General features: G+C 40.9%; 1 protein-coding gene across 1 annotated transcript; it reads left to right on the top strand.

Moving 5' to 3' along the window:
• The first annotated feature begins 9,354 nt into the window (after window positions 1-9,354).
• Window positions 9,355-14,342, top strand: LOC147668179 (uncharacterized). The gene is made up of 2 exons (XM_086948723.1): window positions 9,355-10,287; window positions 13,908-14,342. The coding sequence occupies exons 1-2, from the start codon at window positions 9,355-9,357 to the stop codon at window positions 14,340-14,342; spliced, it is 1,368 nt and encodes a 455-aa protein (XP_086804849.1).
• Window positions 14,343-17,123: the final 2,781 nt, after the last annotated feature.

Genomic DNA, 17,123 nt, shown 5'->3' with positions numbered 1-17,123 from the left:
ATTTTCTTTCTGAAAATTGCATAAAAAATAACTATATCAGTAGAGTAAGGGTACTGTTGGGTTTAAGTTCAGACAAGTACTTTTGAGTTTTTAACAGTGAAGTAATTTTTGGGCAGTGTATGGTTTCAGGCAGGAAGTAGAACTTTTAAAAAGTGCATGTGATGAAGCCTAAGTAAATTCATAATTATACCAGAGAAGCCTAACTCAATCCGTAATAATAACAGAGAAGTTTATCTCAATCTCTAACTCATACAGAGGGACAGTATATAAGTATCAGAAAACGTTTTCCCAAATTAACTTAAAGTGCAGAACATAGTTCCCCTTTCAAATTAACAACTTACCTTTTTCAAAGTAGTTGAAGTTTTCTATCAAAATTCTTTCAAAATGTACCTCAGGTAGTATTAGTCAACATGGCTGTGTTTCCCTCTCATTTTTCAAAATTATTCATGTACTTAACCAATCAAATGTCAGCATATAAAAGTACAACATGTAAGTAACATTTTAATTGGTTGTAAATTCCAACACTTTCCTATGTGTTTTTGTCTTGTAATTTACCTCAGGATATTTAGACAGGGTTACAGCCTAAATGGCTGAATAGAATACCACTAAATTTGGGAAAATAGGACTGCTATGTAGTAGGGCCTATTCTATATTTGGTGAAAGTGTCTCCAGTGGTTTTTATGTAAATTAACTTCCCACATTTTTTGGGAGCGCTTACCGGTGCACGCTCCGGTACGCGCGCCGGGAGCGTTACGGGAGTCCGCCATTTTGTGTTTCGGTACAATTGAGACACAAGATGGAGGACAAACAACATTGGGAATGGGTAGAAGGGGGCACAGAAGACAGCCTGTGACCCCCTAGGTTTTCTGAGGGGGGCTTAGGAGGCCTATTTAGGTCCCCAAAAATATATATATTTTTTAAATTCCACGGTGGGAGCGCCCGGTACGCGCCCCGGGGAGCGCACTGGGGAGCGTACCGGGGAGCATACTTTGGTGAAAAATAGTGAAAAAAGTTAGAGTGAAATAATCATTTTGAGTGATCAGAGGTAGGGTAGCCCTGAAAAGAGCTTTTGGGTTCTGTGTGTGATTTAGGTACCTACAAGTAGGTTCCAATGCACAGTCTTAAATTCAGGAGGAATATTCTATTCCCCTCATCTGAGAAGTGCACACCATCTCCTCTTTAGATATCTTGCATGTTGTAATGCAAGTTACTGTTGTATATTGAACCCATTCCATAGTCTCTCATGTAAGCAGAAACAGATTTATTCACATGTTTCCGTGCTTTCTCAAATTGTGGACAAAATTGGTTGGACCAGTTCCATTTCTGTCTTTGACATATATTGGAATATACCAAGGCAGTTTGTGGAAAAGTGTCATTAATTGAGCAAAGGTGTCCTTTAAAAGCATTTCCAGACCTACCCCAGTCAAAGTGTCCAAGTCATTTCCTCCACAGTGCACTATTAAGAGGTCAGGGTTTGGCAGATGCAAAAAGGTTTTCACCAATGGTATCAATTGGTGCTATCTCAATCCTCTCTGGCCAATCCACTTGATAACCCCATTTATTAAATCAAGGTTGTGAAAATTCCTGCTAGCTGCATACCTTTGAGCCCAGTGGATGTAGCTATGTCCAATAATCCAGACAGAATATATGGTGAGAAAAGGTTCTGGTGCAGTCAGATGAAGTGTGGGAATTAAATGGCAGTTGGAACAGTAGGAGTTTACAAAAAAATAATTGTGGAGTTTCACTGCTCTTGAACCACAAGCAATGATTGGTGGATTCAGATAGTTGAAAACTAAATGTTAGGGTGCATGGTTGTGTTTTGTGAAAGAAGCAATTTGAATGGTTAAGAAAAAGTCAATTAAAGAAAGATTGCATCGGATAAGCTGGCGTATTGAGAGGTCAAACATCCTTGCTGACTTCATTTGCAACATTGTAGAATAAACTTTCAACCGGACAGTTGAGTAAGGAGGGAGTTGCTATGGTAACAGAAAGGGCTGAGGGGGGAAGGGTGTTGGTTTGAAAATAGTGAGGGAAGAGTTTTGATTGGTTGAAATGAGGCTTATCTGTGTAGAATTACAGGTTTTCTGTGCCAGTCATGGTTGCAGTGTCTGGAGTGCATACCTTTTGCTCTGCTAAAGAAAAATTGGTGTGGGTGTCTGACATTGTTCTCTATCTCCCAAAGCATTTGGAAAGGTAAGAAATGATTCATTTAATTTAGATAGAGACTTGTATGCTCTATGGAGAAGATTTGGAAGCAGATTGTTTTTTTAATGTTGTTTTGTGTCATGTTTTTTGATAATGCTTGGTTAAAACATTTTACTGCATAGAGGAATTGTCTTTTGTGAAATAGTAAAGTTTCAGTAGTGAAATTGAATGCTTGTACATAGGACCTGTGCTGTGTTTCTAAAGTGTTATTTAAACAACGATTTTGGGGTAAATGAATGGGTTTTTATATTTTTGAGAAGGAATTATTAGTGTTTGCCTCATTAAATAAATATATTTGAACCTTTTACAATGATGTCACCTGCATTACCTCAGATTAGGATGCAGATTCAGTTTTTTTCTTGTTGGTTTGTGTCATGTTTTTGGATAATGCTTGGGAAAAAGGTTTTGCAGCATAGAGGAATTGCATTATGTAAAATTGAGAAGTTTCTCTAGTGACATGGAATGCTTGTACATAGGACCTGTGCTGTGTTTCTCAAATGTTATGTAAAAAACGATTTTGGGGTAAATGGATGGCTTTTATATTTTTGAGAAGGAATTAATAGTGTTTGCCTCATTAAAATAAATATATTAGCACATTTCACAATGATGTCACCTGCATTACCTCACAGCACAGCACAGGTCCTATGTACAAGCATTCAATTTCACTACTGAAACTTCACTATTTCACAAAAGACAATTCCTCTATGTAGCAACATGTTTTAACCAAGCATTATCAAAAAACATGACTAATCTGAGGAAACACACGTGACATGATTGTGAAATGTGCTAATATATTTTTTTAATCATGCAGATACTATCTAATCACCCTTTTTCTTTGTAATATTCTCTCCTTGAGTTACTCCCTATTACACCTTTTGTCTGTTTTACCACCTCTCTCTCCCTATTTCTGACTTTTTTCTCTCTTCCTGTTACACCCTCTGTCTGACCTACTTCTTGTAACATCCTGTCTCTGATTTACTTCCTCTCACACCCTCTCTCAAACTGACTGTCTGTCTCTCCCTTTACAGGCTCTCTCTGTTTTAGTATCTTTTACAACCTTTTCCCTTCTAACACCTTCTCTCTGTCTTGCATCCTGTTACACCCTCTCTTTGTTTTACACCCTCTTACATAATTTTTCTGACTTACTCCCTTTTTTTGACTTACTCCCTATCCCTATTACATCTTCTTTCTGTCTTACAACATATTATACACTCTCTCTGTCTTAGTCATTTCCTATGTTTTACTTCCTTTACCTGTTTCTTTGTCTGAGTCTCTCTGTGTCTTTGTGTTACTCTCTCTAGCTGTTTTTCTTTGTCTTACTCCTTCTCCTACCTGGCTGTCAAGACCTGGAACTCCCTCCCTCCCGACCTGCGCCTGACCCAAGACCACCCCTCCTTCAGGAAGAAGCTGAAGACCTGGCTGTTCGAGCAGTAGCGGCACCCCCCCCCCGGCCCCCAAGCGCCTTGAGACCCTACGGGTATGTAGCGCGCTCTATAAGTGTCATTGATTGATTGATTGATTACTCCTAGTTATATAGTTGCGGTGGTATAAACTTAGATATGTTGTAAATTAGTGTTTATACCGTTTGCTTATTGTCATTGGTTTGTTGTATAGTGGTCTATAATGTGTTATTTTTTTCTTTACAACAGTTTGAAATCAACATTTCAAAAGTAAGCAAATATGCCGTCAAGGTGAAGGAGAAGAAAAGATACCATACGGAAAAAAACAAAATCAGCAACGGAATTAAAGCACTCCCCTACAACAAGTACTTCAAAAAACACAAAAAAAGCTCTTGGTAAGATAACTAAGTCTTTTTTTCGGAACATATGTAGAGGAAAAAAAAATGTTTATGGGAATGTGAAGATCCAGAAGGAGAGAGCAAATTTGAAAAGGAAGGAGAGGCCCCCCAAAATTGTTACTACTGGAGCAGGAGAGAACAGTATGGATAGGAATAGAAGGCAAAATCAATTTAGGGACATTCGTAGACGAATGTTTCACAATAGGGTAGTTTTAAATTTGCCAAAAAATGAAAAAAAAGGTAAACAGAGAGCTGCTTTTTACAAGAAAAAAAAAAGTGTAGAGTCGATTGTTGATCAGGCTTTTGAAGTTAAGAAAAAATTATTTATTTTAGTAATCAATAGAATTCGGATACTTAACAAGGCAATTGATGTTTTCAAATCGAACAGTAAATGGAAAAGAATAATTAATCGGACTCATTTTTGTGAAGTATTTTCAGGAGAATGGATGCATAGTCCAAGTTCTGAGCCATTTTTTAATGAGGAAAGTTACTTCCAGGAGAATGATTTGGTGCATGCAGTTGACACCAGTGGTTGAGCATATGAGGTGAAACACGGTTGTCTGATGGAAAAAGAGAAACTTGTTTCTAGAGATGCAGAAGAGGTGTTAGCTGATGAAGTTTTAGGGAGACGTACTAAGGGTCCAGTGTACACATGGAAGTGCAGTAGTATTTGTAGTGTGCGACAGGATTCAATCGATTTGCTTCGAAATTTCTTACGTACATATAGTAAGAAAAGTGTAAAACAAAAAATGAAGATCTTGCAAGAGGTAGATCCTTGCAGAGTGAGAGAAAACACAGGTTTGCATGGGCATTCAATGGCTTGTCTAGAAAAGTATGTCAGAGTGTTTTTCATCATTTTAGGATGTTAGCAGTGCATCAAAATAAAGTGAGGAAATTAGTGAGAATGTTGTATTATGCAAAAAGTCCAGCACTTAACCTTAAACAGTTAATCAGTGCTCTTTTGCATGGATCTGAAGTAGATGTGAAGAGTATTTGTGAAGAAATTCAATTACGTTATTTTGGGGACAAAGAGGACAGTGTAGAAATGGATTTAGTATTAGTATTAGATGGTAATGTGGAAGACAATGCACAGATTTCAAGTATAGAAAAGTTTGACAAGGAAATTACCAACTTTAAGGTGAAATCAAGTGAAAGACCTAATTTAACTTGTGTGTGTTGTTGACGGACTCATTATAAGATTCAGTCTAGGTTAGTTGATTTATATGCAAAAAGTGAAATGGAAAACAATAGTGAATGGAAGGATTTTGTAAGTTATTTGTTGGAGGAGAATTCTTTTGATTGGAGTTTTGATCAGCGTATTTGTAATTATTGTTTTAAAAATTAAATGAAAATAGAATGCCTGCTAGAGCTGTTCATAATAATCTTCAGTTGATAGATATTCCTTCGAATTGATGGATTTAAATACTTATGATTCTATTTTGATTCAATGTTTCCATCCTTTTCAGGCTATTGTTCGCATGGAGCCTAAGATAGGGAAATTGCCTCCTACAGATTTACAAAGAGGATTAAAGAGAAGAGTTGTTTATTTGCCTCTAGATGTCAAGAAAAATATTGATACTATTGGTGTAGAAAGAGTAGAAGAGGATCCTCTGATTATTCTAGTTAATGGGGTTCGGACAAAGAGAAAGAAAATCTGGCAAGATTTAGTGGATGTTAGGAAAGTCAAAAAGGCAATGTTGTATTTGGTCAAAAACAATGAGTTCTACAAACATGTATGTGTTGGAGCAGAGGAAATAGCTACAGAAGATGACAGTGATTGTTCAGCCGGTCAAATTGAAAAAGTTGATGTGTCTAGAAGTGAAGAAATATATGAACATTATACTGTTTATCCTTTGCATTCCAAAGAAGTAATGGGTAATGCAATTGACTTGTTTCAAATGAAAGCAGCAAAAGGAAGTCATATTAGTGTGTGGGAAGAAAGTTTGGAAGCTCGTTGTTTTACACAGTTATTTCCAACAGGTCGAAGTGGACGATATGACGATCGACCAGTTCAAATTCCTGCAGCTGAATACCGGACTTTAAGATTATATGCTGAAGATCCAAGGTTTTGTCAATGCATTCCGTGTTTGTTTCATCTACTGTATGAAAGTGACTTGTCTGGGCTTTCTTATGCAGTTAATCATATACTGAAAAGTGGAGCTCATCTGCAAAATGTTTCAGCGAGGGACTTTATGGAGAAAGTCAATCTGCAAGACAGTATTTTGGAATCTCAGCTAATCAATCTCATGGCGTGTCAGCGTGGAACAAACGAGTATTGGTTTCGTTGTCATGGGGAATTGAAATGTATGCTAAGAAACTTAGGAACTCCTACATGGTTCCTCACTCTTAGCTGTGCTGAGTATGCATGGGACGATTTACTTCAATTTCTACGAGAGACAAATGGAAACATACAAAATATAGAATTGAAAATACCTGGAGAACTGTGTTCTTTGGATCCAGTGAATGTTTGCAGATATTTTAATCATAGATTTGAAGCTATGATGTCTTTTATTACCAACATAAAAAATCCTCCCCTTGGAGCGGTTTTGGATTTCTTTTGAAGGAAGGAGTATCAAGCGAGAGGTGCTCCTCACATACATATGTTGTTATGGATTAAAGATGCACCCAAATTTGGAACAGATTCGGATGACACAGTGATGAGTTTCATTGAAGAGTATTCAACATGTTCCGAAAACTACTGAAGAAACAGTTTAAGGCAACAAGTTTTACGTTTTCAATTCCATCGTTGTGGAAAGTACTGTCGTCGAAAATTTAGAAACAAGGACAAGTTCTACACAAAATGTCGTTTCGCGTTTCCACGACCAGTGATTTCTAAAGGAAGAGTAAATATTTTGATGTCTTCCCTGCGGCATACTGTGACAAGGAAATCACCAAAAAATACATAGAATTTAAAAAGAAACGAAGAGTCCAAGTATATTAACGACTACAACCCAGTGATTTTGTCCATGTGGAATGCTAACATGGATATTCAGTTCGTTGCTGACAACTTTATTGCTGTGGCTAGATATGTGACTTCTTACATTAAAAAAAAAGAAAAGACAGAACTGAAGGAAATGTGGGAGGACATTTTACATGAAAAGAGTATAAGTAAAAAATTATACAGTTTCAGTCTGAAGATGTTGTCCCATCGAGAATTGGAGCATATGAATGTTCTGATTGGTTATCATCAGCAAGTCTCTATGCCAAATCAAGAACAATCATTTGGGTGAGTCTAGGTCTTGCTGCAACACGAAACCGAGTTTTGAAATCTGTACAAGAAATTGAATATTTGGCGGAGAAAGAACCAAACAGTACAGATATTTTGAAGACAAACATGTTGGATACATACTATCCAAATAGAAGTACTCACTTTGAGAACACTTGTTTGTATGAAGTTCTGCAAAACTATAGTTATAAGAGAAACATCACAAAAGATATCAATAATGGAAAATATGCTGTCATTGGGTATGAAGGATGTCTAGTGAAGCAGAGAAAAGCCCATTTGATTATCATCAAAAATTGAGTTGCGAATCTCAAGACAAAAGAGAATTTTACTATTTAGCTCTTTTGCAACTCTTTAAGCTATGGCGTACAGAAGAGGAACAACTTGGAGATTTTCTCTGTTATGAAGACTCTTTTAATGCAACCAAGGATACCATAGAATGTCCTGTTTTTCCAAATCATCTGCAAATGTTGAACGAAGAAATAGAGCAAGAAGTCACAATTGCTGAAGAGATTGCTAGAGACAGTTCTCAAGACAGTCAGAGTTCTACTTCATTGAGTCAGGATCCACTAGGAGGGCCAATTATCCAAAATGAAGCTGCAACTGCCATGGATGAGGTAGAAAGAGCTAAGGAACAAGCTCAAGAGGATGTAGTTAACTTAAAAGATTTGGTAAAGCAACTAAACGTTGAGCAGAAAAAGATTTATGACGAAGTCACAGAGCAGATTGAACATGGATTCAGACATGAGAAAAAAGAGTGCTCATGTACATCATTTAAGCCTGTCCGACTGTACGTAAGTGGAGAAGCGGGAACAGGAAAAGTTTTCTGATTAAAGCCATTGCAACTTATCTGCAGAAAAGGACTGAATCACCGCTGTCTTGTGTTGTAACCACTCCAACTGGACTGGCAGCACATAACATTAAAGGAATTACTCTACATCGTTCACTGATGCTGCCAGTTGAGCATGATAATAAAGTGCATTACAACAAGCTATCTGGAGATGCATGTTCTGAAGTTTCCAGAGTCCTGAAGAAAATGAAACTTCTTATCATTGATGAAGTAAGCATGGTCTTAAATCTAATGCTTGCTTTTGTACATTTGAGAATGCAAGAAATTCTTAGAACAGAGTATGATGTGTTATTTGGAGGAAAACACATTATTGTTGTAACACAGCGGGGTCGGCACGAAGAAATGACTATAAAGGATATGCAAGTAGACAAATGATAAACACTACCTCTTCCTCTCCACAGAACGTTGAAACAGAGGTAGACACGCAATCCACACAGTGGCCCTTTAATTCTGAATGGAACTCGGAATGGGAGGAGTCTCGTCAGGACACGGAGACCTCTTATGCCGGAATGGACGAATCAAGGGTGTGCTTGTTCACCCAGAGCGAGGAAGGAGACGAGGAGGAAGACGGAAGCGGAGCGGATCAAAGGAAGAACGTATATGCGGAGAAAGAACGGAGAGACGAGAAAGAAGACAGAAGCGGAGCGGTGCGAAGGAAGACCGGGTCTGAGGAGAGACAGCAGAGGGACGAAGCGGAGGACGTTAAGGAAGAGACGCCAGGAGGCCACCGACACCACGAGCCGCCCAGCCATACACCCGGGGGAGGTGTATGGCTTAACCAGGTGCGTGACAAGCTAAAGGGTTGGGTCACTCGTAAAATAGTAACGTCGGACTAAACCCGGGGTCCCCTTCTTCCTGGTGTTTTCCCCTACCCCGAGCACAAAACCCTTCACCTCGGCAGTTAGCTACAGAGTGCCTCACTTGTGTTTGGTCCCTCACTCCCTTCCCTGTAATCCGCGATATAGAACGGGTACTGATACACCGCTTTTGCCTTTTATTTCCCTGTTCCAGTATCTGACGGGCATCACGGAAACCGACGGAGACCTTCCTCGGCGGACACCCGACCGAGGACGTAGAGCAGCCTCCACAGACTCAGGCATCCGGAAAGCAGCGAGGAGCCGTTCCCCAAGGCTTTCACGAAGCACGAGAAAGAAAAGCTCAGATTCACTCTATACCAAAATAAAGCCTAGAACTACTAGAATCAGCGTATTGCCTATCCTTCCCGCGCCTGCTACAGTGGTGGAGAATGCGGGCATAGGCACCATCTGCGGAGTCAAGATGGAGACAGTTGTAGAACAATTAGTAAAGGGTCAAGGACGAATTGAGTGGGTGTTAGAACAACATCTAGTATCTGCACAAGCCAATAGAGAGATACTAAAGAAAGCCATTGAAGAGAAACAACCCTGGGTGGACCCGGTACAGAGGGGTGGGACAACGGAAAGAACCCTAACCCATGGGGCGCCGGCCGTCTCTCTGCAAAAGTATAGAAACGGAGAAGACCCCGACGCATTTCTATTAAATTTCGAGAGAGATGCAAGGGCCTGTGGCTGGCCAGTCGCAAAATGGCCATTCTTTTTGGCACCTCTCTTAGGCGGAGAAGCCCAGGCTGCTTACCAAGTAGCAAATCCAAGAGGAGACACCACCTATGTCGAAATCAAAAAAATAATTCTAGATCATTTAGGGTTAGATCCCGAGGCATATCGCCTAAAATTCAGAAAAGAGAGAGGATCTGTAGGCGAAAATCCCAAAACTTTATTCGTGAGATTAAAAATGGCTGCAGACAAATGGCTAACACCCACTACCAGCACGAAAGAAGAAATACTTGACCGAATATACTTGGAACAATTTCTTGAGGCTCTTCCCTACGCTACTCAAAAGTGGCTTCGCCAACATAACAATTTAACCACCACACAAGCAGTAGAGATGGCCTCATCATTTACCCGGGCTCAACCTAAAAATTTCCCGTTTGAGATGGAAAGAAAGGGAGTAGTACGACCTGAGAAAACGGTTGTACGAGGAAGAGACACTACACGTCCCCGTACATGGAGGACTGAGAACACGGCCAATACAGGGCCACAATGTTTCGACTGTGGTCAATGGGGACACATTGCCCGGATGTGTTCAAAGAAAAGGAATGAGGAAGAACCAATGGAGGTCGGGTACCTCCCCAGGGCTGTGCTATTTTCCGCGGAAATGGGAGGATCTTTTAGAGTAAGTGTGAAAGTCAATGGTCACTTATTATCAGCTTTATTAGATTCGGGCTGCCGACAGTCGGTAGTCCAAACTCCCTATGTCAGAACAGGACAATATGTTTCCCAGGGGATAGTAAACATCAAATGTGTTCATGGGGATATCCGGCCCTACCCCATTGCTGACATCGAATTGAACAGACTGGGGGGCCCCCACAAACTGTACGAGTAGGAGTAATGTCTAACCTACCCGAAGACCTAATAATTGGGACAGATAACCCTAGTTTCCTGAACATGTTTAAGGATAAACTAAAAACAGTGTGCCACACAGGGGAGGAGGGTAATACCCCAATGGAACGTCCGCTTATACCTAGCCTCCAAGTTGTGAAGTAGACTAAAAACGCGACGTCCCCCACTAAAGGTTCTGCAAAAGCAGCTGGTTATGACCTCTACAGTGCATATGATTATGTGGTACCCGCCAAGGGAAATTCCCTAGTCAAAACTGACCTACAAATTGCAGTCCCTCCCGGGTGCTATGGTAGAATAGCTCCACGATCAGGGCTAGCAGCAAAGCATTTTATTGACGTTGGGGCTGGCGTTATTGACGAGGATTATAGAGGTAACGTTGTAATCCTCCTGTTTAATTTTGGTACAGAAGCCTTCCAAGTGAGTAAAGGGGATAGAGTGGCGCAATTAATTTGTGAGTGTATAGCTGAGACTAGGCTGGAAGTACTCCACCAGCTGGAAGACACTGAAAGAGGCTCTAATGGTTTTGGCTCTTCAGGTGCACGTACACAGACAGTGAACTCGCTCCTGACACATGATCCTTGGGTTATGGATAGAAGCTTTAAATTTGCGCAAATCAGTGATCCCACTCTGTTCAACGCGTGGGAACAAGCACATCAGAGAGCAGAAAACGCAAAAAATTTTCCAGGGTTCATTATCGATGATGACCTGTTGTATAGAATAGGTGGAGAGGGGGAACCCGCTCAATTATTGGTGCCTGTCTCATTCAGAGAGCAGGTCCTTTTCTTTGCTCACAGCCATCTCGTCGCCGGTCACTCCGGCGCCGAGAAAACAACTCAAAATATCCTCAGGCAATTTTTTTGGCCCGGTATTTATAAAGATACCGAAGCTTACTGCAGGTCCTGTGAGATTTGCCAAAAGATGAATATGGTTAGACCACAGGCAGTACCTTTACAACCGTTACCGGTCATTGGCAAGCCTTTTGAGAGGGTCGGCATGGACCTTATCGGACCGCTGCCTAAAACTAAAAAGGGGTTCCAACACATTTTGGTTGTTGTTGACTATGCCACGCGGTTCCCCGAAGCTTTTCCGTTGTCTGTGGCCAATTCCATACAGGTCGGAGACAAAATGATTGAGTTGTTCAGTAGGGTTGGCTTCCCGAAGGAGATTTTGACCGACCAGGGCACGCCATTTGTTTCAAAATTAATGAAAGAAATATGTGACACGTTGAACGTCCACCAGATCCGTACCTCAGTTTACCATCCGCAGACGGACGGACTGGTGGAACGTTACAACCGGACCCTAAAATCCACCCTTCGTAAAATGATGGAGGTTAGTGGGGATGATTGGGATCGGATGTTACCTTTAGCGCTATACGCCATCAGGGCGCAGAAACAGAGTAGTCTGGGCGTGTCAGCTTTTGAAATGCTTTATGGCCGACAACCTCGCTCACTGCTGGAAATGACCCGGGATGCCTGGATTAATGAACAGGCAGAGGAGGCGAAAACTACTCTTGAGTACGCCAGGGACCTGAAGGCTAAATTGGGAAAACTGAGGGAATTGGCGTTGGACCATCTTGAGCTTAGTCAGCATAGGCAGCGGACTATTTACGATAAAGGGAAAAAATGGAGGCGCCTTAATATCGGGGACTGGGCTTTGGTTCTTCTTCCGTCCTCATCCCATAAATTCAAGGCGGAGTGGATGGGTCCCTTTAAAGTGGTGGGGGTCATTGGGAATACTAGTTATAAATTGCAGGTGACCCCACGGAAACAGCAGTCTTATCATATAAATTTGCTGAAAAAGTGGTTAGGTCCTCCTCCTGCGGACATCCATGTGGCTACTACACCAGGATTAGAGGGCTCAACTATTGACATGCTTGTTCATAATGAGGAACTGAAGGCCCAACAACAGGAAGAGCTGAGGGAGACTTTGGAACTTTATGGGGATGTTTTTTCCAACAGGCCTGGGAGAACCTCCCTAGCGGAACATTGTATTGACACACCACCCAACAAAAAGGTTAGGATTAAACCCTACAGAGTCCCCGAAGCCAGAAGAGCTGCGATTAAAGCAGAAGTAGACGAAATGCTGCGATTGGGGGTCATCCGCCCATCGAAAAGCGATTGGTCTAGTCCCATTGTAATGGTCCCTAAACCCGATGGCAGTAGAAGGTTTTGCATGGACTTTCGGGCTCTTAATGACATTTCACTCTTCGACGCATATCCCATCCCTAGAGTGGACGAGTTAATTGAGCGACTGGGCCAGGCCAAATACATTTCTACCCTCGACTTGACAAAAGGGTATTGGCAGGTGCCTCTACGCCCTGAAGACATCAAAAAAACAGCATTCTCAACAGAGGAGGGTCATTTTGAATTTATGGTGCTTCCATTTGGCCTTCATGGGGCGCCTGCTACATTTCAGCGCCTGATGAACACTGTCCTCGCGGGGTTGTCGGATTTTACATCGTCTTACCTGGATGACATTGTAATTTACAGTCCAGATTGGCAGTCTCATCTCCGACACCTGTCTGTGGTTTTGAAAGCGCTTAGGAAGGCTGGCCTCACTGTCAACGCCAAGAAATGCAAGCTAGCTTTCCATAAAGTTAAATACCTTGGATATGTTTTGGGACATGGCTTAATAGAACCTCAAATTGAGAAAGTTAGGGCCATTGCTGACACTCCATTCCCATCCACAAGACGGGAATTGCGTTCTTTTTTGGGACTTGTGGGCTACTACAGACGCTTTATCCCACAGTTTGCGGACATTGCCGCCCCTCTAACTGACGCTCTGAAAAACGCTGGGCGAGCATCTTCGCCGGTACGTCCCACCGTACCGATGCAGGAAGCATTTAGAGTCCTGAAGTCCGTGATTACCTCTACACCGGTTTTGGCTTCCCCTGATTTCTCTCGCCCGTTCTCATTACACACTGATGCTTCGGACTACGGGATTGGGGCAGTGCTCTCCCAAATTGGTCAGGATGGCCTCGATCACCCAATTTTATATGTCAGCCGGAAGTTGTTCCCTAGTGAGTTAAAATATGCAACTGTCGAAAAAGAATGTCTTGCAATTAAATGGGCCATTGAAAAACTGGCATATTACCTGGAAGGCCGGCGTTTTGAACTGTTTACAGATCACGCTCCCTTACTCTGGATGGCACGCAATAAAGCTAATAATGCAAGAGTTTTGCGTTGGTTCCTCTCACTGCAACCATACTCCTTTTCTATACACCACCGCAAGGGCTGTGAGAATGTTGGGGCGGATTTCCTATCCCGTCATCCACTCCCCGATCGTGAGTGTCCGGAGGGGGAGGTGTGTAACACAGCGGGGTCGGCACGAAGAAATGACTATGAAGGATATGCAAGTAGACAAATGATAAACACTACCTCTTCCTCTCTACAGAACGTTGAAACAGAGGTAGACACGCAATCCACACAGTGGCCCTTTAATTCTGAATGGAACTCGGAATGGGAGGAGTCTCGTCAGGACACGGAGACCTCTTATGCCGGAATGGACGAATCAAGGGTGTGGTTGTTCACCCAGAGTGAGGAAGGAGACGAGGAGGAAGACGGAAGCGGAGCGGAGCAAAGGAAGAACGTATATGCGGAGAAAGAACGGAGAGACGAGAAAGAAGACGGAAGCGGAGCGGTGCGAAGGAAGACCGGGTCTGAGGAGAGACAGCAGAGGGACGAAGCGGAGGACGTTAAGGAAGAGACGCCAGGAGGCCACCGACACCACGAGCCGCCCAGCCATACACCCGGGGGAGGTGTATGGCTTAACCAGGTGCGTGACAAGCTAAAGGGTTGGGTCACTCGTAAAATAGTAACGTCGGACTAAACCCGGGGTCCCCTTCTTCCTGGTGTTTTCCCCTACCCCGAGCACAAAACCCTTCACCTCGGCAGTTAGCTACAGAGTGCCTCACATGTGTTTGGTCCCTCACTCCCCTCCCTGTAATCCGCGATATAGAACGGGTACTGATACACCGTTTTTGCCTTTTATTTCCCTGTTCCGGTAACTGACGGGCATCACGGAAACCGACGGAGACCTTCCTCGGCGGACACCCGACCGAGGACGTAGAGCAGCCTCCACAGACTCAGGCATCCGGAAAGCAGCGAGGAGCCGTTCCCCAAGGCTTTCACAAAGCACGAGAAAGAAAAGCTCAGATTCACTCTATACCAAAATAAAGCCTAGAACTACTAGAATCAGCGTATTGCCTATCCTTCCCGCGCCTGCTACAATTGTTTTGGGAGATCTACTGCAGTTGACTCCAGTAAAAGGACAACCAGTGTTTAAAATGCTCACGCATGAAGATACCAGGAAGTCCCTCGGAAGCATTGGAAATGTTAATATATGGTTAAATTTCAAATATGCAGAACTGCTTCAAAATATGCGACAGGCAAAGGATGAAGATTATAAAAATATTCTACAATATGTAAGAATCGGAAAAGTAAGTGAGCATGGGAAAGAAGCTTTACATGCTCGATTAATTTCAAATTTGTATCAAAATGAAAACATTCTTCCAGAGAATATTTTTAAGAAAATTACTGAGAAGAAATCTGGGATATGTTTGATGCCAACTCTGCAAGAATGTTCCATTTTCAACAACAAAATGTAAAAGTTAGAAAATTAAGAGATTGTGAAACTGGAAGCAATAGATAAAATAGAGCATATGGGTGCAACTATTATTTTGTCAGAAAATTTGAAAACTAAATTGGATTCATTAGAGAAGAGTATTTCTAAAACAGCAGGTTTTGAAAAGACTATGAATGTGTGTTTAAATTGTCGTATCATTTTGAGAAGGAATTTAAATGTTGAAAGAGGTCAGGGAAATGGAGCAATAGGTCATATTGTTGATTTTGTGAATTACAGAAATAGAGATGGAATTGAATTTTTAAACATTAAATTTGATGGCATTGAGCAAGTACAACAAATCAATCGTTGTCCTGCTAGATTTTTGCTTGTAAAAGACTTAATGGTTCGCCAAAAACAGTTTCCTGTTTGTTTGGCATATGCGGTGACAATTCATAAATGTCAAGGTTTAAGTGTAGATAGTGCTTTGGTGAACATTGGAAGATCTGTGTTTAAAGAGGGTATGGCATATGTGGCATTATCACGAGTCAGAACTTTATCAGGATTGTACTTGATTGAGTGTGATGAGACAAAGATTTGTGCAGATCTAGATTGTGTTAAAGAATACAATAGGTTAAGAAGAGAGTATGCTCCACATTTGCCTCAATATCCTCTGTTTGAAAAACGTGTGGTAGGCCGAAAAAGAAGAAATGAGAATAATTGCAGTGAGGTAGTAGCAAAAAGATAAAAAGTAGATGAAACTGTAATTGTAAGCAGAAAGAAAAAGGATTCTGTTGAAGATGTTGTTGGATTTCAGTTTAGCATAACAGTTCTGGTGTCAACTGCTATGCTAATGTGGTGGTTAATGTTGTTTTTTTTCTTAAAACTTTACAAGAACAGATTGTTGAAAATCGGGATCAAAGATTCTGCGGTTTATTGAATCCTGTGTTTCAGAAATGTAGCAGTGATAGAGCAAAAATAGAAAGTGTTTCAGAAACTTAAAATCTTTTAGACATATGTTCAGGTCAGAAGAAAATTCACAAAATATTCAGCAGGATTGTCAGGAATGTTTAATGTATATGTTTGGTGTATTGGAAGATGAAGGTGTAGATGTAGAAAATATTTTTAGGCTTTCTTATCAATGGCAGCATGACTGCAACAATTGTAGTTTATCAAGTAGTACTAGAATAGACACTGAAAGATTTATATATTTGACTTTACCAGACTGCAAATCAGTGTCTTTTAATAATCTAGTTAAAGCAGCTGATCATAAAATGGTTTGTTCTCAATGTAAGTGTCCAATGCTGTCCACATTATTTATACAAACTTATGGACAGTATGTCATTTTAATGTTTCAACGATGTAGACCTGATAAAACTAAATTCACAACTTCTATTAAAAATTTTGTGGCTTCTCAGTTATCAATTTCAGGAAGAACCTTTATAACTGTAGCTATTATTTATCATGACGGTCCTTCAACAACATCAGGGCATTATACAGCTTATTTAAAATGTTGAAAAGGTTGGTCTTTCTGTAATGATACTCATTTAACTTTCAAACAACGTTTGCCTTTTGACTTAAATAACTTCTTACATAGTGTTTTAGAATCAAAATTTAACTAAAGGTAATTGGCCTATGAAGACGGGAGCAGTTAATAAAAGTTATTCTGCTATTTAAAATTATATTGTGTGTAAAAGTGATGAACATAATATAAAAAATCCAGTTCTCATATAGGTACTGTAAGTGGATCTCATAGTAAGTGATATCAGTATTATAGGAAATTTTGAACATGAGTGATCCAGAGATGGGAATATGAATAGTTAAACATTGTGAAAATGTTGTATGAGCTTTTCTTTCAAAACATCGGGTAAACGGACATTTCAGAGTTTGATTTGAGAAATTTGAAAATAGACTGATATATCTGACGCTATTTGGCCGTAAGGAATAGGGTAGGAATGAGCAAAGAGTTATAACTTAACACAAGGAGGAAATGAAAAAATTGAGACATATTTCAGATGTTCTCAGAGCTTTTTTTATAGAAAGTCGATG

This window comes from Lissotriton vulgaris, unplaced genomic scaffold (assembly GCF_964263255.1).
Source record: "Lissotriton vulgaris unplaced genomic scaffold, aLisVul1.2 SCAFFOLD_8780, whole genome shotgun sequence".
In the NCBI taxonomy this organism is placed as follows: Eukaryota; Metazoa; Chordata; class Amphibia; order Caudata; family Salamandridae; genus Lissotriton; species Lissotriton vulgaris.
Note: the sequence above shows the minus strand (reverse complement) of the source record. Positions and strands in the feature narration are given on the sequence as shown.

Excerpts from the sequence above, each read along its gene's own strand:
- LOC147668179 (XM_086948723.1), top strand. The coding sequence starts at position 9,355 with ATGGAGACAGTTGTAGAACAATTAGTAAAGGGTCAAGGACGAATTGAG. Across the intron at positions 10,288-13,907 it reads AAATGGGAGGATCTTTTAGA|AACGTTGAAACAGAGGTAGA; the intron begins GTAAGTGTGAAA and ends TCCTCTCTACAG.